The sequence below is a fragment of the Lemur catta genome, chromosome 8, assembly GCF_020740605.2.
Source record: "Lemur catta isolate mLemCat1 chromosome 8, mLemCat1.pri, whole genome shotgun sequence".
Taxonomy (NCBI): Eukaryota; Metazoa; Chordata; class Mammalia; order Primates; family Lemuridae; genus Lemur; species Lemur catta.
Window position 1 is genome coordinate 6,366,925 of NC_059135.1, and position 25,615 is coordinate 6,392,539.

A 25,615-nucleotide genomic window follows, 5' to 3' on the forward strand; every position below is an offset into this window, starting at 1 on the left:
ATTTATGTTAATAAATGAAACTGGAGATAGTTTTATTTTAGGCTCTTGATTAAGCTTTTGGATTTGAATCTCATTTTTCTTTAAGAGTGAATTAGGTGGAAGTTTAAAGAAGGGCATTCATGGTAATTTTTGTGATTTACATCTTATGTAAAACATGTTTCCATTTCATTGTAATTTAAAGATTTGTAGACACGTAATTGTACACTGTATTCTTTAGTGATTTGCAAGTCTTTAATGCAGATTATTAAATCTCCTTTGACATTTCTAACGTTTAAAATTTTCTTACTTGACTGTTTTCCTTTTTTTTCTTTTTTTTTAATCTTTTTTTTTTTTTTGAGACAGAGTGTCACTCTGTTGCCCGGGCTAGAGTGCCATGGCGTCAGCCTAGCTCACAGCAACCTCAAACTCCTGGGCTCAAGCGATCCTTCTGCCTCAGCCTCCCAAGTAGCTGGCACTACAGGCATGTGCCACCATGCCCGGCTAATTTTTTCTATATATATTTTTAGCTGTCCATATAATTTCTATTTTTAGTAGAGATGGGGTCTCGCTCTTGCTCAGGCTGGTCTCGAACTCCTGAGCTCAAACGATCTGCCCGCCTCGGCCTCCCAGGGTGTGTTTTTCCAAATGTATTTCTGTTTTTATTTTTACCATTTTTCCCTGCTCTTTTCCTTTCTGGTCATTGTTATCGTTCATTTGCTCAACAGAGATTTCTTAAAGATTCTGTTTTATTCCCTGCTGTATCTCCAGCCCCAGGAATAGTTCCTGGCATGCATCTGGTACACAGTTGATCTTCATTCATGTATATTGAATAAATCAATGTTTCGTGTACTTTGCTGGATGCTGGAAATATCAAGGTGATTAGGACATGATCCATGATGTCTTCAAAAGACTTACAGTCCAGACTCGGTTCGTATGTTTGATTCACTGTGTTCCTTTCTAGGATTTCCTACAATTCCATCCCTCAGTTACCCAAGCCTCCGTGCCTGGCTGTCACTTTACCTACGAAAGTGAAGGCAGGTGTGCAGGAAACATTTAGGACATTTCAGTGTCTCTAATTCTAACTTGAAGTCCACTGTTCAGTACATAGTGATGTGGAACAGCTAGAAGCTGGAGGAAGCTTTCTTGGCTTCCATGTACCAGAGAAGTAGGCAAGTTGGGGAAGCTGCTGTCACCACAATGATGAGGTGACCAGGATCCTGGGGAAGTCCAGGTAGCAATGCAGTGCCGGGGAAAGCTACCAATGTGTAGACGTGTCTGGGGGAAGCTTAGTGGAGAGACTTAAAATATGTATTTCTTCCTCAACAAGGAAGCAGCAAAGAACAAGATCTCCATCAAAGCGGAAATAAAAGCTTGTCAGCCATTGTGAAATGATGCTTCATGAAAAGCAAGCGCCATTTGTATGTGTTTCCCTTAGTGATAAGTGATTCATAGCAGCAGCATCAAATGGAACAAAATCCCTCCTTGGAAATCTATAAAAATGGTGGCTCTGGGTCCAGCTGGCTAGAACTGCATTAGCTGAAAGCCAGTTCGCTGAAATTAAGCCTGGCTGGCCCAATTTGATGAGTGCTCAATTTGTCAAAGAAATTATTTGTTAAATTTACCAAATAAACTGATTGCGTTTTTAAAAGCCTTTAAAAAGGAAAGTTGAATTTCATTACTGATGATGAAAGATTCTTTTCTGCACGTTAACTAAGCTAAGATTGATATGACCCCAGAGAAATTGACGAGGGAGTCTTGGAACGGCTGTGTGTGTAATAAAACGCACAACAGCATAGCCTGAAAAAAACTCGCCCATATAAAATGCTATTTTTCCAATGAAAACCTTTCATGTGTGATGGGATTGTTTTGGTTCTTTGTGTCTTCTCTGTGTCTTCTTTCAGATGCTTTGGATTTTTTTTCTCCAGGCTTGAAGCATTTAAAATATTCTTTGCAAATTCTTCAGATAGCATATCAGCCTTATTTTTGCACTTCGAACAATTAAAATGTAATTACACTTGAAGTCAACTTTAATCTTAATGAGATTAAAATGTATAATCAAAAAGAAATCAGAATTTTTGGTCATTCAGTGAATTCAACATTAGAAAACTAAAAGTTTGGTGAATCAGCTCACTTTAAGAAAACCCGAAATTGCTGGAAATCTTGGGTCATCACCACCAACACAGAAAATAGACTAATTTATCTCCTCCCGGGACCCTTCCGCGCTTGCTGGGTGTGCTGGCTGCAGCAAGCAGGAGTAGCAACAAAAGTCGAAAGTCGTAAGTGCTGGATCCTGAGCAAGAGAGACAGAGCTGGCCCCGTCCTCCCACCCCAGCCCCTTCCCAGAGCAACGGGCCTCAAATTAACTTTAGTTTAAAAAATAGCGATTCACACAAGCTACAGTTCAAATTCTATGAAATCAAGGCCTCCAAACCACCACAGAGATTTCTAAGCTCTGCCAACTGCCCAATTATTGTGAGTGCAACAGAGGCCTCTGGACAGCCAGGCAGGGCACAGGGGTCATGCTAATGAGCTGCTTCTCCTGCCCAGTGGCCGTCCCCACGGGCCAGCCATTACCCGTAGAGGTCCTTGCAGAGCAGTGTGGTCAGTTTCTTCAGGTGAGGAAGGTTGCTGGATCCTGTCTTCACAAATTCAGAGTCCAAGGTGAGCTGAGTGCTTAAATAATCTTGGATGGCTTTAAGATGCTCTTCTGGAAGCCTGAAAAAAATAGAAATAAAAACATGCTGACCCTGTTCCTTTAGCCACCAACACCAACAGTAACAGCAACAGCAATAAGAAATCCTCACTCTCAGAGACTCCGATTGAGACATGGTCTCAGAAGAACGTTTGCACCCCCGTATGAAGGTTCCTGGGGTCTTACTGACAGGGCAGAGCAGCAGGTCACAGCAGGAGGAAGGGGTCGGGCAAGAGAGGTGCCTCTTGACCTGTGGGCGCTGCTGGAAGGAAGGGATTCTGGCGGGGGGGGGCTAGGAAGTGGTTATCCTTTACAAAAGGAAAAAAAGTCTTGGAAAATGTATAGTGGATTGTTTTCCTATCAAAAAGATAGGGTCTAGGGCTGGACGCATGATCTGGTCAGGAGATGGAAAGTGGCTTTAGCTCACATGTGTGGCCCAAGTTCACAGCCGAAGGCTACTGGAGCTCTGTGTTGGGAGGGTCTGGAGTCACATGTCCAGGCTGTATGGGGGAGTCTGGGTGATTCGTGAGGGGGCTGGGAGTGCGGCCCTGCCTAATCTGGGCCAACTCTTCAATTTACAAAGTGAGTGGGACTGAAGCCAGGGTCTGCCTGCTGTGCACACCTGGCAGAGGCACAGGCAGAGCAGGGCCAGCCCCAGCAGGGGCTGTCTGTCACCGGAAGGCTGACAGACCTCTGCATTCTATCTCCCAGCACCTTTTGTTCTAAGTCTTCATTCCCATAATAATGAAGATGGTAATAATGCCGAGTATTTCCTGAGCCCAACATACCAGACAGTACGCTAAGCACTTGATGTTCACTTTCTCCTTTAATTCACAAATCCACTGTGTGAGGCGGATGTTATTATTATTAATTATCCCTGTTTTACAAATGAGGAAACTGAGGCTCAAGGTTGTTAATTACCTATGTGAAAAAATTAGTACAAGTCTTAAAGATTTTTGTTCCAGCCTTTAACATCATCAAGCTGAAGCCAGAAAGATCTGGGAGAGAATGAAAAACTGTTGCTCTTAAGATTGGACAGGGGTGGATTCGCCTTTTGATTTGTTTAGATTGAGAAGTTAGCAACTCTTTACAACCAATTCTCATAACATTTAAGGTTAATCTATATTTATTCTGGGCCTTGACATCACAATAATCTAGTGTCTGCCTGAGTCTGTTTACTAAAAAGGACAAACGTCTCTTCTATTGTTACAGCTATAGTGATCTGTTAATGTGCCAGGTGTTAGATTAGTAATATGTTAATGTGGGTCTTCCTCGAGGGGTGGGGGTCTCAGGTGGTTGCTGTGTTAAGTAATAAATGGGGGTTTTCCTTATCACTATAGTGTTATTATGAAACGTGTCTTAGCAGGTCTAATGACCACCAACTTGGAATTGGAGACCATGAGTCCCTGTTGTAGGAAATTCTATTTGTTAAAATGCTTGCCGTAGAAAAGTGTTGCCATAAAGATGTAAACTATGTTTATCCGAGGTTAATTTTACTCAGAAACCTTGTAATAATTAACCTATTAGCTACGACCTAGTTGATGAGATCTAATTAACTTGCAGTAAAGACTGTGAAGCAGGTTGTCTCATAATGTAAAACAGTCCGAAGGCAGTCCTCCACGTAGAGAGTGCCTTGACAAGCCAAGTAGACTAACTTTAAAACACAATGAGGAATCTCAGTCCCCTTGACCCCGAGACCTGAGGGTGGCCCTGTGTTGCCTGCTTCCTCGGTCCCTGCCCCAGCCTCATTCATTCATTCCCATCTCCAAGTAGAAGTTTTAAGAAGGTTCCACCGCCATGTGTTCACTGAGAAGCAAAGCTAGAAAGAGCACACCTCCCTCCCGCGTCCCTGCCTTGGCCTGCCCCTCCGAGGCGGAACACCTGTACCTAGAGCAGAGGGACTGGGGAGGGGACGCAGTCAGCAGATGTGGCAGAGTTGGGAGGAGAGGTCAGCAGGTGGCACACTGGGTGTTCCCTGCCTATTCCCCAAGGAGCTCACTGCATTCAGCATCTAAACCCAGGGGAACTAAACAATGGGCACTATGTGGAGCATTTTAATAAGCATTGGTTATTTAGACACATACATCAGGACAATCATGATAATGTATCACGGATATTCAGTATTTGCACCAGCACTTCAAGGAGCGTGCACAGAACACAGCCTGGTGGGCCCAGAGAAGGACTGAAGGACACGTCAAGGTGGAAATGGGAAAACACCAGGCATCAGCACACCTTGACGGGTGCACCCTCAGGCATGCCCTCCGTGTGCTGCCAAGTCGGGGGCGCAGAGCAGCCCTGGCAGCCTCAAATTGGCCTTTCAAGTTGGAGATGCTGCTGCAGCTCTGCCATGGGGGTTTGCTCTTGGGGGAGAGGGTGCATTTCTTACAAAGAAACAAAAAAGTCTTAAAATTATTCATGCATGGAAGTTCCTGTGCACTAATTTGCTAATTCATCCAACTCATATGCAGTGAGTGCCTAGGCTCTGCAGGGCAATGTGCCGGGCCTTGGGGATGCAGTGCCCCTGCCGGAGGCTCCTTCCTGGTACAGCCCTTGCCCCTGGCCTGTGTTGAAGACGACGGTGCAAAGACCCCTGATTTGCAGAAGGAACACCCCTGTCATATCCCCATCTCCCTTCTGGCCACCAGGCCCATAATGAGGGTTGATATCCAACGTCATGCAGTCAGGGCCCTGCTGGGCTTGCCACAGGAGAAGCAGCCCTGGCGGCCCCTGAGGGCACCCACCCGGTGGGGACTCACCCGCTGGTGTCCATGTTCTGCAGCCGCTGAAGCAACGTCTCGGAGAGGCTCGGCCGGCTGACCTCAGGCACTCGGGGATTCTCAGTTGAAGGAGGAAGCTCCTTGGCCTCACAGGGCCCCGCAGACAGAGGGATGTTTCTCGGGGGCAGCTCGGGTGGAGACACGAGGCTCTCTACCCAGGACAGCCGCAGGAATGGCATTGGTGAGGACACTGTGTGCATAACCCCATCCCTCACGCTCCCCACAGCCCTGTGGGGTCCAGGCCACGGCACCCGCGTTACAGATCCCCAGCTGTGTCCCTACTGTTCCTTGCTGACTCCCTGACTACAGGGAGAGCCTCCTTCCTGCCACAGGGACCTGGTCCTAGTGACCTTTGGAGTCTAGCACAGCACCTGCCCCGAGGCTCAGCAGACACCTGCCAGGGTCCGATGGCCCTGCCCAGTGGAGGCTCTGGGTGGCCTGCAGGGCTGCTGACCGTGGCGGACCGGCTGGCAGCCTCGGGCAGGTCAGCAGGACGCCCGGCTCTCGGGGCCGAGGCACCTGCCTCGTGAGGGCTGAGCCCTGGACCGGGCAGAGCTGCAGGAGGGGTCCGCCACTCCACCCCACACTGCCCCCTCTGCACCGTCTCTCCAGCCATGCCCTTCCTTCCCTCTTCCCTCAGACCCTCAGAGACAAAAACAGCAAACCCAGGGGGTTCCCTTCACTCAGAGAGCTGGAGTGTTAAACAAACGCCTTGAACTTCGCCTGAGAGATGGGGCCCTGCCCATCACCTTCAGGAGATTGTCCATCCTGCACGTCTGGGTCCAGGGCTCCCTGTGGGAGCCTCTTCCCACACCTGGTGCCACCAGCCCCGCCACAGCGCTGCCCAGGGACCTTCTTTTTAGGGGACCAGCCCTCCACCTCCTCGCCCATCTGGGGTTCTGAAGACGGGAGTCTGTTTTGAGCCCCACGGGTCTGGCAGCACCTTGAGAAGCCCTAAGTCAAGTCAAGACACCTTGGGCTGGTCACCACATGTCACATTGCTCTGGTTCAAGCCAACAACAGGGTGGCTTCTTTTGGGGAAGTGAAGCCAGCAGTCATGAGACCAGGGTTCTCTTTCCAGCCCTCACAGAAAGTTGCCGGGGTCTTTCTCCAGCCGTCCCCAGAGGGCACAACAGGCTGAGGTGGGTGGCCTGGGGGAGGTGACATGTGGAGGACACTTCTGCAGGACAGCTTCCCAGTGGTCAAAGCCAAAGTTGCCCACACGGCCCTGGGCACCTGGGCACAGTGGGGCCAGTGCGGCCTGGGCTCAGTGCTGGTGAATGATCGTGGCCGTGCACGGGGCATGTCAGCTGTGGCTGTCCCTGGTCCCGGAGCACACCTCTCACTTGGACCAGGGAGGCGAGAAGGGACAGGGCCTGCCGGGGAACCCTCTCAGCCTCCACGGAGCTGGGGTCCTTTAGGAAAGGATGAGCCTCACAACCATGAACAGGGGATCCAGGGGGCTGGGAAGAGGTGAGGGTGCCAGTGGCCCACAGGCCAGCTCAAGGGACAGGGAGAACAAGGACTCCGAGCACATACGTGACTCCTGGGGACAGGTGGGAGGCAGGCTGGGATCCCAGGTCTCTGGTCTAATCTCTCCTCCCTTGGGGGACAGCCTGCAGGACATGATGGTCTCCAGACGCTGGGATTTAGGCAGAACCCTGACCAGCTGAGCTCAATTAGGTATCTCGGGCGGGGCGTGCTGGTGGCTCACACCTGTAATCCTAGCACTCTGGGAGGCTGAGGCGGGAGATCACTTGAGCTCAGGAGTTCCAGACCAGCCTAATCAAGAGTGAGATCCCATCTCTGCTAAAAGAAGAAAACTTAGCCGTGCGCCTGCAGTCCCAGCTACTCAGGAGGCTGAGGCAGGAGGATCGCTTGAGCTCAGGAGTTTGAGGCTGTGTTGAGCTGTGATTGCGCCACTGCATTCTAGCCCAGGCAACAGAGTAAGACGCCGTCCCAAAAAAAAAAAAATAGATATCTGGGGGTTTTCTTTCAGGAAGTAAACCTTGGAGGGGAAAAGAGGGGCGCCCCAGGTGGGCATCTTCCCTGCACGGCTTTGTCTGACTCTGGCTCCGCTGGCCTTGTCCTCCGCTGTAAAGGGCAGGCCTGAGTCTCACATACTGTTCAGGGACAGTGCATTTTTTTCAACCTATTTTAGGGGCTGTACTTCTCCCCCCTTTTAATGATGATATAAAGAAACACGTTTCTCATCCTTCGTTCTCCCCACAGGGAAACTCAGCTGGTTCCAATGATGATAATGGCGGCAACGGCCTTTATCGAGCGCTTACTGCATACCAAGCTCAGGGCACTACACTCATTGACTCCTTGGATCCCGTGACACCCCAGAGGTAGACACTATTTTTATTGTCTCTTTAAAGAGAAGTATGTGGTTCAGAGAGTTTAAATGACTTCCTCAAGGTCACACAGCTGAGTTCTAGCCCACGTCCTCCCGCCCTTAACCACCGGGCCACTGCCGCCCTCGGACGCCAGCGTGAGCACTCATGGAGCCTGGGGGGCAGGTCCCCATCCCTACCTGTGTCCTCCTCAGGGTCATCGCCTGTGTCCTCCTCCTCCAGCGGCACAGGGTATTGCAGGTGGGTCACCAGCCCCATGTTTTCCTTCTTGTAAAACTCGATGAGCTGGTCTAGCTTGGTGAAGAACTTCACCGGCACGCCTTCGGACGCCTGAGGACGGAACACCCAAACAGAAGCACATTTTAGCTGACCGGGACGTCACCCACCGCAAAGGCCATCTGCAGCAGAGACCATGGGAGAGTAACCGCGATCCAGGAAAAGCCTCCGGCGCTGGCTCGGGGTGTGTGGCCCCCACGCCCACGCCCTCACATCCTGTCATCCTGTCACCGGGGCTCCCAAGAGCCCTTCTGCAAAAGGCACACAGTAGTTTTGAAGATCTTTTATTTTTAGTTAAAAAAAAAACCTTTTATTTTTAAAAGTATTTTGTGACACAAATAGTACGTTTTTATTGTGGGAAAATTAGAAAATGCATATTTCTTTAAAAATAAGAAATCACCTGTAGTCCCATGACCCTGAGAGACTTGTTTTCTATCATTTAGAATGTTTTTTCTAGACTTTGTGTGTATGTGTGGTGGGGGGAGTTATTTTTATTTTTTCCCCCACAAAGATCTTTTTTATTTTTAAACACAGGGCAAAAAAACCTATGCTAGAATTGCTTTGCTTTTATTTATTTTTTTTGTCATTTGTTATAATTGTTTCATCAAAGCTCAGAAAATGATCTAGGCAGCACAGAAATCTTCACTGGTTTATATCTCAGTTGCTGATAACAGGGTAGCTTGTGGGTAATTCTGCTCAGCTATTCAAATGCCCTGGGGCCCAGTCCCCTGGCTCCTGCAGGAAATTCCAGGCGTCCCCAGCAGCCACCTCCCCTCCCCTCACTGAAGCCCCACCCTCAGGGGCAGCTGGAAGGGAGGAGAGAGGGTTTGGGCTGTTGGTGGGTAAAGGAATGAATACCAAACAGGCACCCTGTGGGTAGGAGCTCCCTGACCTCGAAGGAGCATAGCACCCTGGTCCCAGCTGCTCAATGCCTGTGGTTCACCCTGTCTGCGTAACAACCATCATGTCAGTGACTTCATGTAATTTTAAAAGTAGTTGAAAAGGCACCATCTTGGGAGTTGGAGGTCAGGGTCCAACTGTTTCCCCAGAGGCTGCCGGCTGCCTTCTTTCTGCAGGGAACGGGACCTATCGCAGGTGGGAAAGGAGCCAATAGGAAAATAGGAAGGGGTTTGGAAAGCCCACACAGCTGGTGAGCGGGGGGGGGGGGGGGGGGGGGGGGGGGGGGTGTCTGGGCTGAGTGTGGCTGCACCCGGTCCTGGCCCACCTGCCTCCACGTCAGATGCTATTGCTGCCTGTTGGTTGGGATTCACTTGGGAGGCTGGGGATGACCTGGCTTGAAAGTCTGCAGGATTATGGGTAAGTGGGAATGCAGTTGAGGCGAGATGATCCAGAATGAGATAGACTCAGACAACAGGGAACAGAATTAGGACTCAGATCTTTCCCTGAGCCCTTGTTCCCGGGTGGTTAACTCCAAGTTATAGCAAGGATGCACGCACCTCTATCATCTACCTACCTGCGATTCAGGGCTGTCCACTTGGGGTCTCTCTGTCTCTCCATCTCTCCCTGTCCCTGTCTCTCTCTTTCTCTTTCCACGTGTCTTCGTGTGTGCATCTGCACCACGCACGTATAATTCTGGGGATGGGGGGATGTGTGTTGTCTGTGCGTGTGGCTTAAGCTATTTAGTAAATTTATAGAGAGTTTAACAAAAGGGGTATTTAATTCTTTTCAATACATTTCCCTTGTTTTCACAAAGCCCCATGTTAAGCAGTCTCTTTCAAGCATTGTTGAACAAGAAATATCTGAATAGTGGCAGCCAGGCCTTCTAAAAAGTAACTTGAATAGGTTCAAAACAAAAAGCGAACAGAATGACAAAAATAATTTGACGCCATGCGAGATCTCTGAACCTGATTCAGTGAAAGCAGTCGTGAAAAGTGCCGTCCTGTCAAAGGATTTCCAGCTAACAGATGACGAGCCATCAGGAGTATGGAGCAGGGCTATGAAAGCATCCTGGAAAGTCAAAGGGGAATGACTCGTGCCTGAGCCTGGAAAGGACTCTCAGCTGGAGGATGTCTGAGGGACGCGTGTTTGAGCAAGCACACGAGACTTGGAATTTAAAATCCACTGATGCTAAGAAGTGTTATTTTATGTACTACCAAAAAGCTGAAGCTTAGACTATGCTACACCATTGACTGTAGAAATATTTGATTCCAGAGATGTTAAATCCAAAAAAATAAACATCTTAAAATTGGTGAAACATGTTGTGTCCTGGGCAAGCAGAGGAACAGGCAACCTAGAAGGGATCCCTTCGGGCAGGAGGAGCTGGAAGCCACCGGCGGGTGCTGGGCGCTGTTTGTGGTACAAACGACCATTCGCAGAGGCCAGGGAGCCAGGGTCTAGCAGGCCTAGGCTGCTGGCGGCCCAGGCTCCCAGGAAGGTGGATGATGCAGGGTTGAGTCCAAACGTCGAGGACGGTGGACAGATGGGCAGTTTCATGGCGGCCACTGGCAGGGGTGCTGGCGGGGGGAGGCCTTCCTTCACCTCCCCACACTGACAGGGAAAACCTCTGGGAAGAGCGTCGGGCCCTTCTGCAGGGAGCAGATCTGCAGGTGCAGGTCCCAACTGAAGCAAAGACCCCTCCTTTGCACACGTGGGCCAGCTGGAAGCCGCCTGTCCCCATAGGCAGCACACAGAGGAAACAGGGAAGGCTGAAGCACCAGCCAGGCTGAGTTAGGGTCTCCCTGGAGGAACTGTTTTGAGAGGGTGTCCTCATAAGTCTTTCTAAGGTTGACAGGGTTAACAGAGACTCTTTTGAGAACTTATGCTCAAAGCACATTCAAGAACAGGAACAGGAAGAGACAGGGTCAGAGCCAAGACAGGGACCACAGTAGCTACTCAGCTGGCCCAGCCTGGGGCGGGAGAGCAGTGTGCCTGGAGCCCCCGTGTGTACAGCCGAGGGGGCAGCCCACCCACGGCATCTTCCTCCAAAGCTGGGCCTGGAAGCGAGGTGGCCAGGAGGGCCAGGAGGGCAGGGCAGTGTGGCCAGTGAGGGGCGGGTCTGCTCAAAGCTGTACCAGGGTGTGACTTAACAAACCCCACCGAGTCAAAGCCAGGAGTCGGGAGCAGGGCCTCCTGGTGGCAGGGTCCTGACCACGGGCCAGCAGGAGCAGCAGGGTCCTGCAGGGATAGGGCTGGGGTCCCTGCCCAAGCAGGTCAAGTCCATCTCTGCCTGACCATGTGCCCCACAGTGGGAGCCAGGTCTGCTTCCTACTGCTGTATCCTCAGGTTGTGCTGCAGGGCCAGGCAATCAGATAAGCGACTAGTGGTTCTACGGGTTTGCTGCGTTGGGGTCAGGATGACAGCCAAGAGCTGGAGCCAGGAGGGGAGATGGGCAGCGAGGACCTTCTGTGGGTCTGGGACTGGGGGTGCAGAGGACCAGTGGGGAGCCAGTAGCAGGGGAGCTTCCCCCTCCCCCACCCCCGAGTGTATCCACCAAAGGTGGTGCCTTTTCAACAATTTTAAAAGCTAAAATGTGGACAAATTAGCCATGATGGAAGCAGATGTTACATTAAACTGGGGAATCTGGGGAGAATTCAGTGGACAGGGCGTAGGCATGCCAATAAGAAGTGGTACAGCCCCCCTAGAGCTAGCCATGGTGGGGGACAGTTACCACCCTAGGAAGATCCCAGGTGAGGGTGCTGGAAACTCCCTGGGAGGGGCCAGGGTAGTAGATCTGGTGCCCCGCCCCCTCCTCCCACCCTCCTGGCACCTGGCAGTGGCTCCCTTTGAGCAGGGAGGAGTGAATCTGGGGGCAAACAGAAGATGCTCAGCACCTGAGGAAGCAAGTGCCCGTGTGTCTGCGTGGGACGCTGGGCACAGCACCAGCCACACTTCCGACCAAGGACAAGGCTGCCCTCGGTTCCTAATGGTCCAGGCCACCAGACTTCGTTCCTCATTCTGCAGTGACTGCCTTCCTGAAAAGATTCGTCAAGTCATTTTGAAATGCAGAAGGAAGCCCCGAAGGCCCAAGTCAGCCTCGTGCTGCTAACGCGGTCCCCCGCGGTGCCTGGCGCTCCCCGCTGATGCCCACGGATGGGGGCGTTTCTGCTCGGTGGCAGCTCCCACTCCCCAGGAATGAGAGCCTTCTCCTCAGCAGGTGGCTAGCACATAACAGACAGCTTGATTTTGAAAAAAACAAAGAGCAACACTCCCTCCTTGAAACAGGTTTGTTAACTGAAGACATTCCAGGCTCAGAGCAGCCCTCCCTTCCGGGGTTACTGGGTGAACAGAATGGACATGAACCCATGTTCACCGCCAAAAGTCAGGCAGGAAAAACGTGGTAGGGGTTAGTTCAGATTATGAAACAAAATACCTAGCTCTTCTCCTGCCTCCCATTAAAATCTCTAGGGCTATGGAAAGCTCTGGGTGATTTCCAGCAAGATCATTTTCACGAAGCCTCTGCAGACAGCTCCCCACCAAGCCCAGCTCAGAACCAACAGCTCGCTCTGCCTCGTGCTCTGGTTTCTGTGCCCGCCTGCCCTGCGAGCTTGCAAGTCCCTGAAGGAAAGGGACCCTGTTTGGCCTCACCTCGTACTCCACCAAGTCTTGCAGGGGAGGCTGGCTGGAAACATGACAGCCCCCACCACTGTTGTGAGAGATGTACACATTGCAGCAAACGGACATCCCAGGTGGAAAGATGTAGAAGGAAACGGAGATGGACTGCCAAGCTGGGTTTTGCAGGGAGAGGAAGCTTCGCCTCTATCTGACTCCTTGACACAGGGGATCACCCAGAAAGTGGTACCCGGGAAAGGTACAGAGCAGGGGAGAGGGGCTACCTCTGGCCCCAGGCTTCAGGAAGAGAAGGGTGCCAGGGTCTTTAAAACAAAGGACAGCTGATGTCCAGACTGCTGGAGGCTCAGGGCTGTGCATTCTGAGAAATGCGCTTCCAGAAACAGTTCTTGGGCTATAACTGTCCAGCACCCTCCAGGGGGAAGGGGGACACAGAGGGGGGTGCCAGACAGGCTGAAGTCTCCCAGGGGGTAATTTTAACTTGAGCACTGTCTGCTGTCTCTAAATGGGGAACTGAAATTGGTCTGGGCACAGAGGAGGAAGCCCGTGAAGGGAGCAGAGCAGGACTGTGGGCACCGGGAAGTCCCTCCCTAAGGTCCTGCTGCACGGAGCCAGCTGAGCACAGGCAGGGGCTGGACATTGTGCCCCGCTTGGCTCTCACGGTGGGGGGGGGGACACCCCCCAAATGCTTTTTTCTATTTCCCTTCTGCCCTCAGTACTGTTCCCACTCTCCACCCACCTCCTCTCCCCGAACCTCTTCCTGGGAATAGCAGACCCCAACGTGGGGGAAGCAGGGGGAGAGGAAGGGAGACCAGATCACAGTCTCTTGGGCCTTTTGGGCCCTGGCAGAGTTTGGATTTTGTTCTCAGAGTGATTTAGAGCCACTGAAAGCATTTAAAGGCTAGTGTATGGGGATGATGTGATCAGATTTACATTTTAAAAATACCACCTTGGCTGTGGTGTGGGGCAGGTGGGAAGCTGGGGGGCAGCAGCCCCCTCCAGTCTTGAACTAGGGGCCATGGAGGCAGAGACACAGGTCGGAGCCGGGACTGGATCCGCCCCATCAAGGAGGGTGGTTAGCGGAGGGAGCAAGGGAGGGTACTCCCCCTTCTCTGGCTTCAGGCACTGGGGTGACTTCAACACCATTTAATGAGAGGGGAAAGTGAGTGGGGGGGAGGGCGAGAGGAGGCCTACTTGAGACCCAGAAGTCCCTCAGCTGTATGGCCTGGAACAGACCCTGTCTGTGCCTCCCTGACAGACAATCCTCTCTTCCTCTTTCCTTTCCTTCCCTTCTCTTCTGTTTTCTTTGAAACATTCAATTTGTTCCCTTTCTTTCCCTTCCTCTGATGCATCCAGGGCCAGCAGGATCCTGGGCTGGGGCCAGGGCGGGGGGCAGCACACAGGAGGATGCAGAGCCGGTGGGGCTGAGGGTACTGCCAGGCTGAGGCCTCGGCCAGGCCTTAGGGGCCTGCACAGCAAGGGCCAAGGAGGTGGTGGGGTTGGTCAGGGAACAACGGAGTAGGGGACAGCAGGGATTAGATATGCTATAAACATAAAACAAGCAAATTATCAAACATATGGAGAAAAGGGTGCCATGCTTCTCACAGTGAGAGAAAAAGGCTGCAGATACGGAAAGGAGGAAGGCCAAGTGCTCTGCAGTGCTGGGTTAGAATGGCAAGTGCCAGCGTGAACTCAGGATTTTACTATGTAAGGTCAATGTGGGTGTGTCGATGAGTACCCTCCCAGCTGTCCGCTCAGAGGGCCGACAGCTCTCTAGCAGCAATGAGCACACCTGCCGCGTGGATCTTGGCTGCTAAGTACCATTCTCTGCTGCAAGGAACCAGGGCTCCTTGAGAAATGGCTGAGTCCGGCAGCCCTAGCATTGAGGGCTGGGGAGGTGTGGTGGGGCCTGGGACATCTGTTGCCCCAGAAGGTAAGGAAATGCTCAAAAATGATGGGAATTTGTTCCAAGGATACAGACACCACTGAAAGGACAGTTGAAAGGAGCATCTAGCACAATTTAAATATCAGAATGAATAATACGAATAATTATAATCATTGAATAAAATAGGAATCCGTGAGTCTATCCTGACATGAATGAATGAGAAGGGAAAGCTCCTCCCACAGAAGCCCGCTGATCACTGTCGAAGGAATGACGGAAATAGTCGCCGCTGGCAACCATCACCGTAGTAATTGATTTGGGTGAGAATCATCCATAGATGTTAAAACCTGGTGGGTGAGCGTTTGAGGAAGAACAGGATATTTAGATAGACTCAGAGTGTCTTCCCACATAACAGTTATTAATTTTAAAGAGAAAAATAGTAATTTTGCAAAGAGGAAACCTGGCAGACACCGCTTTAACCGAGTGCTCGACGTTACCTTCGGCAGGGGCAGGACACGGTGCACAGAGAAGGCCCCAGCCCGGCTTCCGTGCCGTCTGCCGAAAATGCAGCACCTGGGCCCAGGCGAGGGGAAACACCTGAAAACGCCAATCAAGGGACGGTCTACAAAATCCTTAGCCTGTTCTCTTCAACAGTGCCAAGGTCATGATAGACAAGGAACTGTGCCCAGCTAAAGGACACTGATGGGATGTGACAAGGCTCAATCCGGGCTCATGAAACACACAAGCTTGGATTGAACCTTGGTCCAGAGGGGGAAATACATACATATATATAAAAATTATATATAATTTACACAAACATGTAAATAACATATTTATACATTACTATTAAGACTACCGGAGAAATTTGAACGGGGGTCTATGAATTAGATGGTGTATTTATCAGTGTTAGTTTCCTGGTTTGATGGCTGAATGTGGTTATGTGGGAGAGTCCTTATCATTTAGGAAAGACATGGAAATATTTAGAGATCATGGAGCATCGTCAGCAACTTACTCTCCAATAATTCAGAACAATAATAATAATAGTAATAGTAATATGAGAGAGAGATAAACTTAGTATGCGGAAACATTAATTGGGGAAAGTGAAGGGTATACAGGTATTCTTTGTACTATTCTTGAAACTTTACTTAAGTCAAATTATTTTCAAAATGAAATGTTTTTGAAAAAAGACAATCAGGCTGGAAATGGTTTATGTTTTATCTGAATGGTGGTTACATGTAAACACTTGTTTAAGCTTGACGCCGTAATAAAAAAAGTTTTTAAAAAAATCAGCTTAAGTAACCCAGCTCATTTAGTGTGTGCGTGCGCATGCACACACATGCATGCACATGCACACACACATGCACGCACACACACGCACACACACATGTGCACACACATGCACACGCACACACGCATGCACATGCACACATGCACACACGTGCACACGCGCACACACGTGCATGCACATGCATGCACACATGCACATGCACACGCACATGCACACACGCATGTGCACACACGCACACACACACATGCACGCATGCACACACACGCACACACACGCACAGGGGAGGAGAGTTAGAAAGCATCCTGTCCAAAAGGGTCAGATTTTTTTCAATTGTACAGAAACATTCCTAGTCTATATACTTCTAAAGGTTTCTATACAAAAGCTACCCTGGAAACATCTACGATGCTCAGATAATCGTAATAATACTAACACATCGATAATAAAAAAAATCCATCACAGAGCGTCGGAGCTGCGCAGCATCAGACAATGGAAGTGAGGCCCGGGCAGCAGCCCACAGCCGGTGTCATGGTGAGCCCGGCTGGACCCTGCAGAGGTCCCACCCACCCATGTGCAAGGCAGTTCTTGTTTTGTGACCAGGAGGGAGACCGTCTGGCTGGGCGAGGAAGGGCAGGGAGTAGGCCTGGACATGGCCACTGTTCTCTCCCTCCACCCACGGTCTTGATTTAGCTTCTGGGGCAACTGAACGAACGACAGACGCAGACTGACGGTGTAGGCTCTTGGGGGCAGGTTTTGTGGGTCTCCGGGCACAAACGGAGGCCCAGTGCTGGGCAGGAGGCCATCCGCTCTCTGCCACACACAGCCCAGCAACCAGTGGCTTTGGCAACTGGCACATAGTCCTGTGCTGGGACAGGGACCTTGGTGTTCCTGTGGTACAAGGAGGCAGTGGAAATGTCCGCAGTGGTCTTGCCTGTCAGAGACTGCACAGCAGGAGCTAACAAAGGAGGAGGGAACAGTGTCTTTGAAGATGTCGCAGAACTATTCCTGGGAATTTTCTGGCAGTCCTGGTTTTGTGGGTTAGGGAGGCTGGGAACGCTGTGAGCTGTGACTGGCGCTTGCCGGAGGGGACGGCAGGGAGGGACGTGGGTGGAGCAAGTGGCCTCTCCACGTCCGGGAGGGGCTCTTCTCTATGGTCTCCTCAGCTCTCGCTTTGGAACACGTATCAGCCACTCGGGAGAGAAGGTAGGTTCATGGTGGCAGGGACACAATTTTCTGCTGTATGTCTTGTGCCAGAGGTAGGGGAGAGAGTCCCTCTGAGGGTCTCCTGGGACCTCCTTGGCTCTCTCCGGTTGGGGACCCCCCAGTGGAGAATGAATCTCTGGTGAGCAACGAGTGAGGGGGGAGGGAGAGATGGCTGTGGCTTAGGCACCAGGTGTGGGCGGGCTGGGCCAGGTGTGCTCACACGTGGTACCTGATTTGTATTTTATCTAATATTGCAGCTGGCAGGTGAGGAAACTGAGTCTCGGAGAAGTCAAGCAGCTTGCCTGGGTGGTCAGAAATGGCAGGAGAGCAGCACCCGGGGGGACGTTGTTTCAAGATGAGACAAGGGGTGGGAGCTGGTGGGTGGGGACCCACGCGTGGTGGGGCAGGGAGGCTGGCACTCGCTGTCTCTGGGCATGGCCCTGCCTCCGCTGGCCTGCCCCATGGCAGGGTCCCAAACCACTGTCTGGGGACTTAAAAAGAAAGAAAACCAACGCCAGGCTGGATTAGAGTCCCTGTGTGCGGAAGGGAGTGACACGGCCGCTCTGGGGAGGAGGCAGATGCTTAGGGGCAGGAAAGTGGACACCAGGTGTGGCCTGCCCTGTCCCACTGCAGCCCGTGGGACAGCATGGCTCCCAGACACCTCCTCTTCCCCAGCACCCGGCGAGCACCAGGCTGCACACCCTGCCTCCACCCACCGTCCTTGCAGCCCAGGACTGGCGGGCCTGCCACTGAGTGGGGTGGGCTCTGTCTTCTCTCAACTCCCCTGTTCCAGCCAGCCCCCATTTCCATCTCCAGCGTTTCTCTCACCTCACTTGGGCAGACCTCCTGGCACGACCTGGCGTGGGCTATGTCCCACCACCCAGGCATCTCTGTGCTTGCTTCTAAGCCCACCCCTTCCCTGAATCTCAGAGCTGATGCCCCTGTTTCTCAGACCGTGCCTGGAACTTCAGCCGTCAGCTCCTTCTTTGGGCGCACAATGTCCCCTACTCCACTTCTCAGTCCTCCCCAGGCTGGGCCCGCACCCACCCACCCACAGAGCATCCACTGAGGCCCAGGTGTCAGGTCAGCTCTCAGACCCAGGCGTTTGCTTAGGCTTGCCTGGCTTCATCTCCCTCGAGCTGGGGTCCCCCATCAGGACCCAAGTCTCTGCTCTTCACTCTCCAGTATCTGCCTCGGGAGCGAGTCCACGCTTCGCTCGAAGACTTGAACAGCTCAGGAAAGGCTCCGCACCCCTCCCAGCTGCGGGCTGCAGGCTGGGAATGCACGGCTGCCACTGCAATGGCAGCTCTGAGATGCATCGCCTGAGAACTCCGCGGGTGTCACCACACTCGGAGCAAGGAGGCAGGGGTGACAATGCTTTCTGTCAGCACGTGGTCTGGGTGTTTAGATGGTGAAACCCTTATCTGGGGACTTCAAGACCACAGTGAAGCGCCCAGGACTTGATGGTTCCTTGGTTACTAGGGTCACAGCTGACAACTATAAACCATGCCTCATACCCGGTATCACAGTGAGGTTGTCAGTTAACTATGGAAAACGTTCCATGCTTTCTCTAAGAGCCCATGTGCACAGAAGCCCAGAGGACGTGGAAGAGGGCTGTGGCAGAATAGACCTTCCCTGCTGTAGGATTTTGCATCCATGCCCTTCGCCATGGGCCTTCTAGCATCTTGCCCTTCTTTGGCACACCCCCTGATGTTGGGCTTGGCCATGTGACTTCCTGAGGACAGGGCAATGTGGGTAAAAGGACCAGTTCTGAGTGGAGGGCTCAAAGGGCACAGTGGGTTTCTGCTTGTCCCTCCTGGGCCTCCGTGATCTGCCATGAAAAGAGCTACCCCAAGGATCCTCCAGCCCTCAGCCTGGCCCAAGAATGAAGACATGGGGAGCAGACCTGGACCTGGCCAGAGACCTGGAGTCCAGCCTGGGCCAGCTGTGTCCTGGAGAGCCCGGCTAGACCAGCCAGCCACAGCCGACCTGCAGACCCAAGAGTGGAAAAGCAATGTTTGCTGTTGTAAGTGCTCAGATTTTTGAGGCTGTCTGTTAGGCAGCAAACACTGACAAATACAAGTATGATGGAAAGAATGAACTGTCCCCCAGGGTCTGCCTCTTTTTTTTTTTTTTTTTTTTTTGAGACAGGGTCTTGCTCTGTTACTCGGGCTTGAATGCAGTGGCTTCATCATAGCTCACTGCAACCTCAGACTGCTGTGCTCAAGCAATCCTCCTGCCTCAACCTCCCGAGTAGCTGGGACTACAGGTGTGCACCACCGCCCTGGATAATTTTTCTATTTTTTGTAGAGACAGGGTTTTGCTGTTGCTCAGGCTGGTCTCGAACTCCTGGCCTTAAGCAATCCTGCCTTGGCCTCCCAGAGTGCTAGGATTACACGTGTGAGCCACCACACCCAGCCCCAGGGTCTTTCCCTTATTGAATCTTCAAGACATAATTATCTCCATTTACCCATGAAGAAGGTGAGGCTATGAGAGATTAGGTAATTTGTCCAATGACACACAACTTGTTTTGTCACCAGGACCTGCCACGAGGGACAAATTTTCAAGTTCCCCATGCTCATTCCTACCATGACTGCTCTCCAGCCTCCCAGAGGCCACCATCCTTTCCTCTCATCCCCTACACAGGCCTTCAGGCGGCTCTGGGCCCCACCATCTCTGCAGCGAGAGGGAGCCCACTGTGGCCCCCAGAGCTGCCCACCGCCTTCCACTCCCTGGTGGCCTGTCCTACTGCAGCCTCTGGCCACTGATACTACTAGCCAGGACCAGCCCACAGGCCCCCCTGCTGCCCTGAGCAGGGCTGGAGCCAAGCTGAGCCACAGCTCGGCGAGCCAGTGGTGGCCTGCGTGCATTTGTTAACTTCCCACCATGCGCCCCACCGGAGCCCCAGCGGGACCAGCACAGCCCCAGGCCTTGTCCAGAGTCCAGTGGAGAAACAAGACATGGAACCCTAAACAATTAAGGAGACGATGACAGGGTGCAGAAGCTTGTGTGGAGAAGACAGTGCCTTGGCGGGGTGGCACAGGGGGACTTAGCCTGCTGGATCAGGAAAGCGTTCACCAGAGAAGCAGCACGCAAGCCGAGATGCAGCACACAAGCCGAGGTGCAGAGGGTGGGCAGGAGCTGGGCAGGCACAGAGACAGGGAACAGCATGTCAGGCAGAGGGAGCAGCATGTGCAAAGGACTGGTGCTAATACCACAGCGGGTCCTTGCATGGAATACGCTTGGTGTCCTACCAGTTCCCCCGGGACCCCTTAACCAGCTCTACCTCTGGGGCTTTTTTGCTGAAGACTCAAACCTGCTGCCTCAGACGATTGCCCGTGGGCACTGGAGCCACCTCATTCACGCGAAGATCCGGGAGAAACCTGGGGGCCTATGCTCCCCGTCTCCACCCAAGAGAGCTGGGTAGAGCTGGGTGCTGGGGTGTACGTGCACAAGCCCAGCGGCCTGCCTCCCTGTGGGCCAAACCCCGAGGTGTAATTTACACTCCACAGCCCCCTGGCGCCAGCCCCCAAATCTCACCAGGCTTCTCCCCCTTCCCTGTGCTGTGTCCCCCACGCCCTCACTGGCTTCTCCCGGGAGCCCTTCTTTAAGGAATTACTTGTGCCCAAGCTCAGGCTCTGCTTCTGGGAGAACTCGGCAGGTGGTGGCCACCTCTGAAAGTCAGTCCTTGCACTTGTCCATCGCGAGCCTGCCCTGAACGGCAGATCCAGGGATTCCCCCTCAAGTCCTCAACCTGAGCCCCACAGCACCGGCAAAGAATCTGGACCCACACTTTCTGGAGGAGCTGGTCAGACATGAAACCCTCAGCTCCCTCTCCCTCTGCCTCCTCCCCAAAACATGACTGTCCACGAGGAGCACTGCCATCCTCCCTGGTCCCCCGCCCCAGGCCCAGCACACCCTCAGCGCACATCCTACTTCCCCTTCTGCCTGCCCAAGTCAATCCAAAATCCTCCTTTTCAGTAGGACCTCTGTCCCTGTGAGTCCCTGAGCCAGCTAGAGGGGACACAGGGTACCCTGAATGAGACAGGGCACACTCAGAGCTCCAGCATCTAGGTGACAAAATGCATCACGTCTTTACCTCAGTGTTGAGAATGAACGTGTGTAAGGATGAATGTTTTCTGGCCGGGCGCGGTGGCTCACGCCTGTAATCCTAGCACCCTGGGAGGCCAAGGCGGGAGGACAGCTCAAGGTCAGTAGTTCGAGACCAGCCTGAGCAAGAGCGAGACCCTATCTCTACTAAAAATAGAAACAAATTATCTGGCCAACTAAAAATATATATAGAAAAAATTAGCCGGGCATGGTGGCGCGTGCCTGTAGTCCCAGCTACTCGGGAGGCTGAGGCAGGAGGATCGCTTCAGCTCAGGAGTTTGAGGTTGCTGTGAGCTAGGCTGACGCCACAGCACTCTAGCCCGGGCAACAGAGTGAGACTCTGTCTCAAAAAAAAAAATAGGATGAATGTTTTCTGAGTACCCAAACAACTTTGCTTAAGTTTCTGTTATTCTTCCCATTTGACAGGTGAAGAAACAGGGTGACTTGCTCTGTAAGTGGTAGAGCCAGGACTTGAACCCAGGCCTCAGGCCCCTTACTGTAAGTTCTGGGCCTGGACTCTCAAGGCTGCCATTCTCCAATTTCTCTGCCTGTGTGTTCTTGTACCATTGGTGCAAGGCAAGTCTTCTTGACCTCCATCCAAAAGACCTAATTTACCAAGGGACACTGTGTATCGAAGAGCCCTCCCCTCCCCTCAGCATCTGTGTTGTACGAAGAATCCCAGGCGTGCAGACCAGCGCAGCCACTCTGGAGAGCAGTCTGGCAATGTCACCCTGTCATAGGCCTGGGGCTCACACTGGGCCGCCAACAGGGAGGGCCACCTCCGGTTTGTTTGTGCAGCAGAGATTTGGAGGGGACCTGGGAGAGTGGACAGGTAGTGTGCTCCAGGCATACACGGGGTGCCATGCAGCAGCCAGAGCAAGGACGCGATGTGCACGCAGCAACACGGAGGAATCTTACAAAGATCCTTCGGTGAAAAAGTAGAGAACAGAACAAGAGTTATGATATCACCTCAGTAAATTAAAAATGCATGCATACAAAACAATACATGTTTTGTGAGCTTGTTTGGAGGTTCTGGCAGGGGAACGCAGCTACTCGTATACCCTTGACCGAACAAGGGTCCTCCTCCATTGGGAAAGTTCATCCTCTGCAACCGAGCACGCAGCTTCGGGAGGGACACACGTGGAGTGGTCAGGGAGGATGGGGACACCCGCCTAGCCAGCCAGATCAGCCGAAACAATGCTGGCGATCAACGGGGTGGCAGATGTCGCGGCCAGATCGCCCTCATATCCAACGACACACGTTTTGTAAGAACATATTCAAATAAACAGACACCCACTCGAGTGGCTTCCTATGAAAGGGAGGGTTATGCAAGTGCAACATGGGGACAGGAGGAATTAAAACAGCTTGTGAAGATATCGCTTTACAGTGAGAAAGCGCTGTGGTTTTGATCATGTTGCCTGATGGTGAAAGATTAGTTCTTTTTTCCTGAGACAGGGTCTTGCTCTGTCACCTGATCTAGAATGTAGTGGCTGTAGTGGCGTCATCATAGCTCACGGGAACCTCAAACTCCTGGGCTGAAGCTATCCTCCTGTCTCAGCTTCCTGAGTAGCTGGGACTACAGGCGTGCGCCACCATGCCCGGCTAATTTTTAAAGACTTTTGTAGAGATAGGGTCTCGCTGTGTTGCTCTGGCTGGTCTCAAAGTCCTGGGCTTAAGCAATCTTCCTGCCTTGCCTCCCAAAGTGCTGGGATTACAGGTGTGAGCCACCACGCTGGGCCTGAAAGATTAGTTCTTAAATCTGTTGTGGCCTCTGTGATTTGACATGAATTAATTATCAGAGCATTCTGTGACTCCGGCCATCTCTTCTTTGGTCAAGTGGGGAGGAAGGTGTGGGCAAGGGGAAATAACAATCAGTTAGCAAGCAGTGTGGTCCGTGGTGAAAATCACGAAACCTGAAGCTTGGCATGAGTGAAGCAGGCAGGGCATGAGGCACTAGGGAGCGATGGGGCCTGGGGCACACAGGAGAAGCACCCCTTCAAAGCGAGCAGCTTCCACCAAGCACCAGTTATATCCTCGTGAGGTAACATATACTTAAAGTTACCGGAATTTTAAATTTTTCATGAGAAGGCAAAAAATCCAGACTCTTAGGTGAAATCTCAGATTTTTAAATGCTTGCAACTAAGTTTTCAAAAACACAATGTCAGCCACGAATTCAAATGTTAGCGCTACCACTAGTTGGTGCAATCTGGAATGCGGTATTTAACTCTCTAAGGCTAAGCAAATTTCCTTGTCCGTGAGCGAGGATCCTAAACCTACTCAGCCGAGGGGTTGGATGAGCTACTACAAGCCCAGGCACAGCTCTGAGCCAGGAAGAGCCATTACCATCACGGAGCGCCTGCTGCATGTTGACTGGGCTAATGTGTTGTCACCTCCCTTTTTCAGGTGAATAAACTGAAGCTCAGAGGAGTGGAAAGTTTGCCCAAGATCACACGGTCAAGAGGAAGGGGCAGGTAGAAAAAATATCCTTCCCAAACGTGACAGCAAGTAATAGGCAAAACTGAATTCAAATAACTTATATAAAAAAAGGTTTGGGGATTTAAAGGGCTCTAAGTAAAGCAGAGTGATTATCAATCTGTCTGACTGCAAAAGAGCTACAGGAGTTGCTGATAAAGACATCTACAGGGCCAGAGGCAGGCAGACCTCGCCAGGGCTGAGCAGACGCTGGTGTTGGCTCCGACTGGCTCAAATCCCAATTTTCTAGGCACCCCAAGAGGCTGGTTGTTGATGCAGCCACTATGGTAGAGCCATGATGAGAGTATTTACACCACAGGAATTGGCAACCCCTGCAAATCAGAGCCTCATTTTCTTCCCTGGAGAACTGGTTGTCTGATGTTTGTCACTGCATGTGGCCCAGTGGCATTTACCACTTTGGCAAAAATCATTTCCTCAATTCCTAGAGGCCAAGCCTCCTATAGACACCTGCCTTTCCTTCTGCATGGCCCCATCTCCAGAAAGCAAGGCTGGATCAGGAAAAAGTGTGGCTGACACAAGAGGGTGAAGCATCCATTGCGGGAATGAGGAGGGGCGTTTGCGTTCAGTGAGGAGGTCACTTTCCCCGCTTAAAGACAGCAAAGGCTGGGTCACAGCAGGAGGCTCCCAGCCTGCTGGGGCGGGTAGGTGGGACTGTCTGAAGTCAAGAGATGCCGGAAAGGGATGGTAACAAAGTGTTCTGCTTGGCAAGCTGTGGTGACAAATGTGAGTCCTCTAGCTCCCCGGGATTGCTCTCGTAGGCCCCTGGGGTGTACAGGAACAGACAGGCACCCAGGGTCAACCTCATGCCTGCAGAGGAACCGAAAGTCACTGCACAAAGAGCCCTGCTGCTCCGAGGAACTGATGAAGGGGCCCCTACATCATGTGACCAAAGCCCAAGTTTGAAAAGGGACTGTAATTACACCTGCTTCTACAAAATCCAAGCCTCATCCCAGCAAGGGAGAGAGCTCTGGGGGAGAGAGCTCGACCGTAGCGTGCTGAGGAGCTGGGCGGAAGCCAAGAGGCTGGACCAGGACACCCGGCGGAAGGCAGGGGGTGATTGTCACAGCAGGTAAGATGGACTGTTCTGCAGTTGACATTGAGTGCGCTTCACGTCCACCCCAAGCGAGAGTCTAGACCAGCTTACTAGAGTCCTGGTTTGTGAGAACAGGCAAAGCAAGTCGTGATCCCAGCACCCACAGAAGCTCACTGGGAGCAAAGCAAGTCAGGTACACCTGTTTCTCCCACTTTATTTTCATAGTAGGAGGCCAGCATGGGTTTGCTTGCCTCACAAATTGGATCATTTGTTGCACTGGATGCAGATCACAGACTCCGTGTGTCTCCCAAGAGGTAGAACTGGGATCCAGGATTGGAGGTCACCAGGAGACAACCTGCTGCCCTATTTAAGATGCTCAGAACTGTCTGGAGATGCACGAGGTGAGGGCTGAGAGTGTCCTGGTGTCTGGCCCCGATCACTCACCCAGCATCCAACCTCACCAAAGGGGAACCCCACAGTGGATTGGGTAGGCGTACAAGACCCTGTCACTGACCACCTGGCTAGACTTACCAGCTCCCACCTACTTGGCAATCCTGTCTCTGATTTGCATCCTCCTTCCAGAGCAGAAACGTCCTCAGAAACCAGATGCAAGATGACCAAGAGTGCCATCGCCTCTCTGTGCTGTGTCATCGCACAGCAGGTCTCAGCCAGTGCAAAATGAATTAAAAAAAATCTCCCTGGCCCCCAAATAAGTTGTATTGAAAGGAACAGACAAGTCTGCCATTATTTGCACACAAGTTCACGCACCTGGAGAAGCCAAAAGAATGACCTCAAAAAGTATTAAAATGAGTGAGATAATTCAGACATGTAGTTAAGAGCACCCTACAGAAACTGTCACTTTCCTAGACACCTACAAAAGTCATGGAAAAGAAAAGATCCTATTTGCAAAAGTAACTAAAACTACATCATTCCCAATAACAGGGCAGGTGTAAGAACCACAGGGAGAAAACATAAAAGAGAGTACATATAAAAGAAAATCG

The 25,615-nt window shown here is 51.9% G+C and overlaps 1 protein-coding gene across 1 annotated transcript in view; it reads right to left on the bottom strand.

The window, feature by feature from the left end:
* INPP5D (inositol polyphosphate-5-phosphatase D) overlaps window positions 1-25,615 on the bottom strand; it is a 105,531-nt gene that overhangs the window by 50,403 nt on the left and 29,513 nt on the right. Inside the window, exons 3-5 of the mRNA XM_045559602.1 lie at window positions 7,985-8,135; window positions 5,428-5,599; window positions 2,554-2,694 (exon numbers count right to left, since the gene is read on the bottom strand). Coding sequence (XP_045415558.1) covers window positions 2,554-2,694; window positions 5,428-5,599; window positions 7,985-8,135 — 464 coding nt within the window. The remainder of the gene's footprint in view (window positions 1-2,553; window positions 2,695-5,427; window positions 5,600-7,984; window positions 8,136-25,615) is intronic.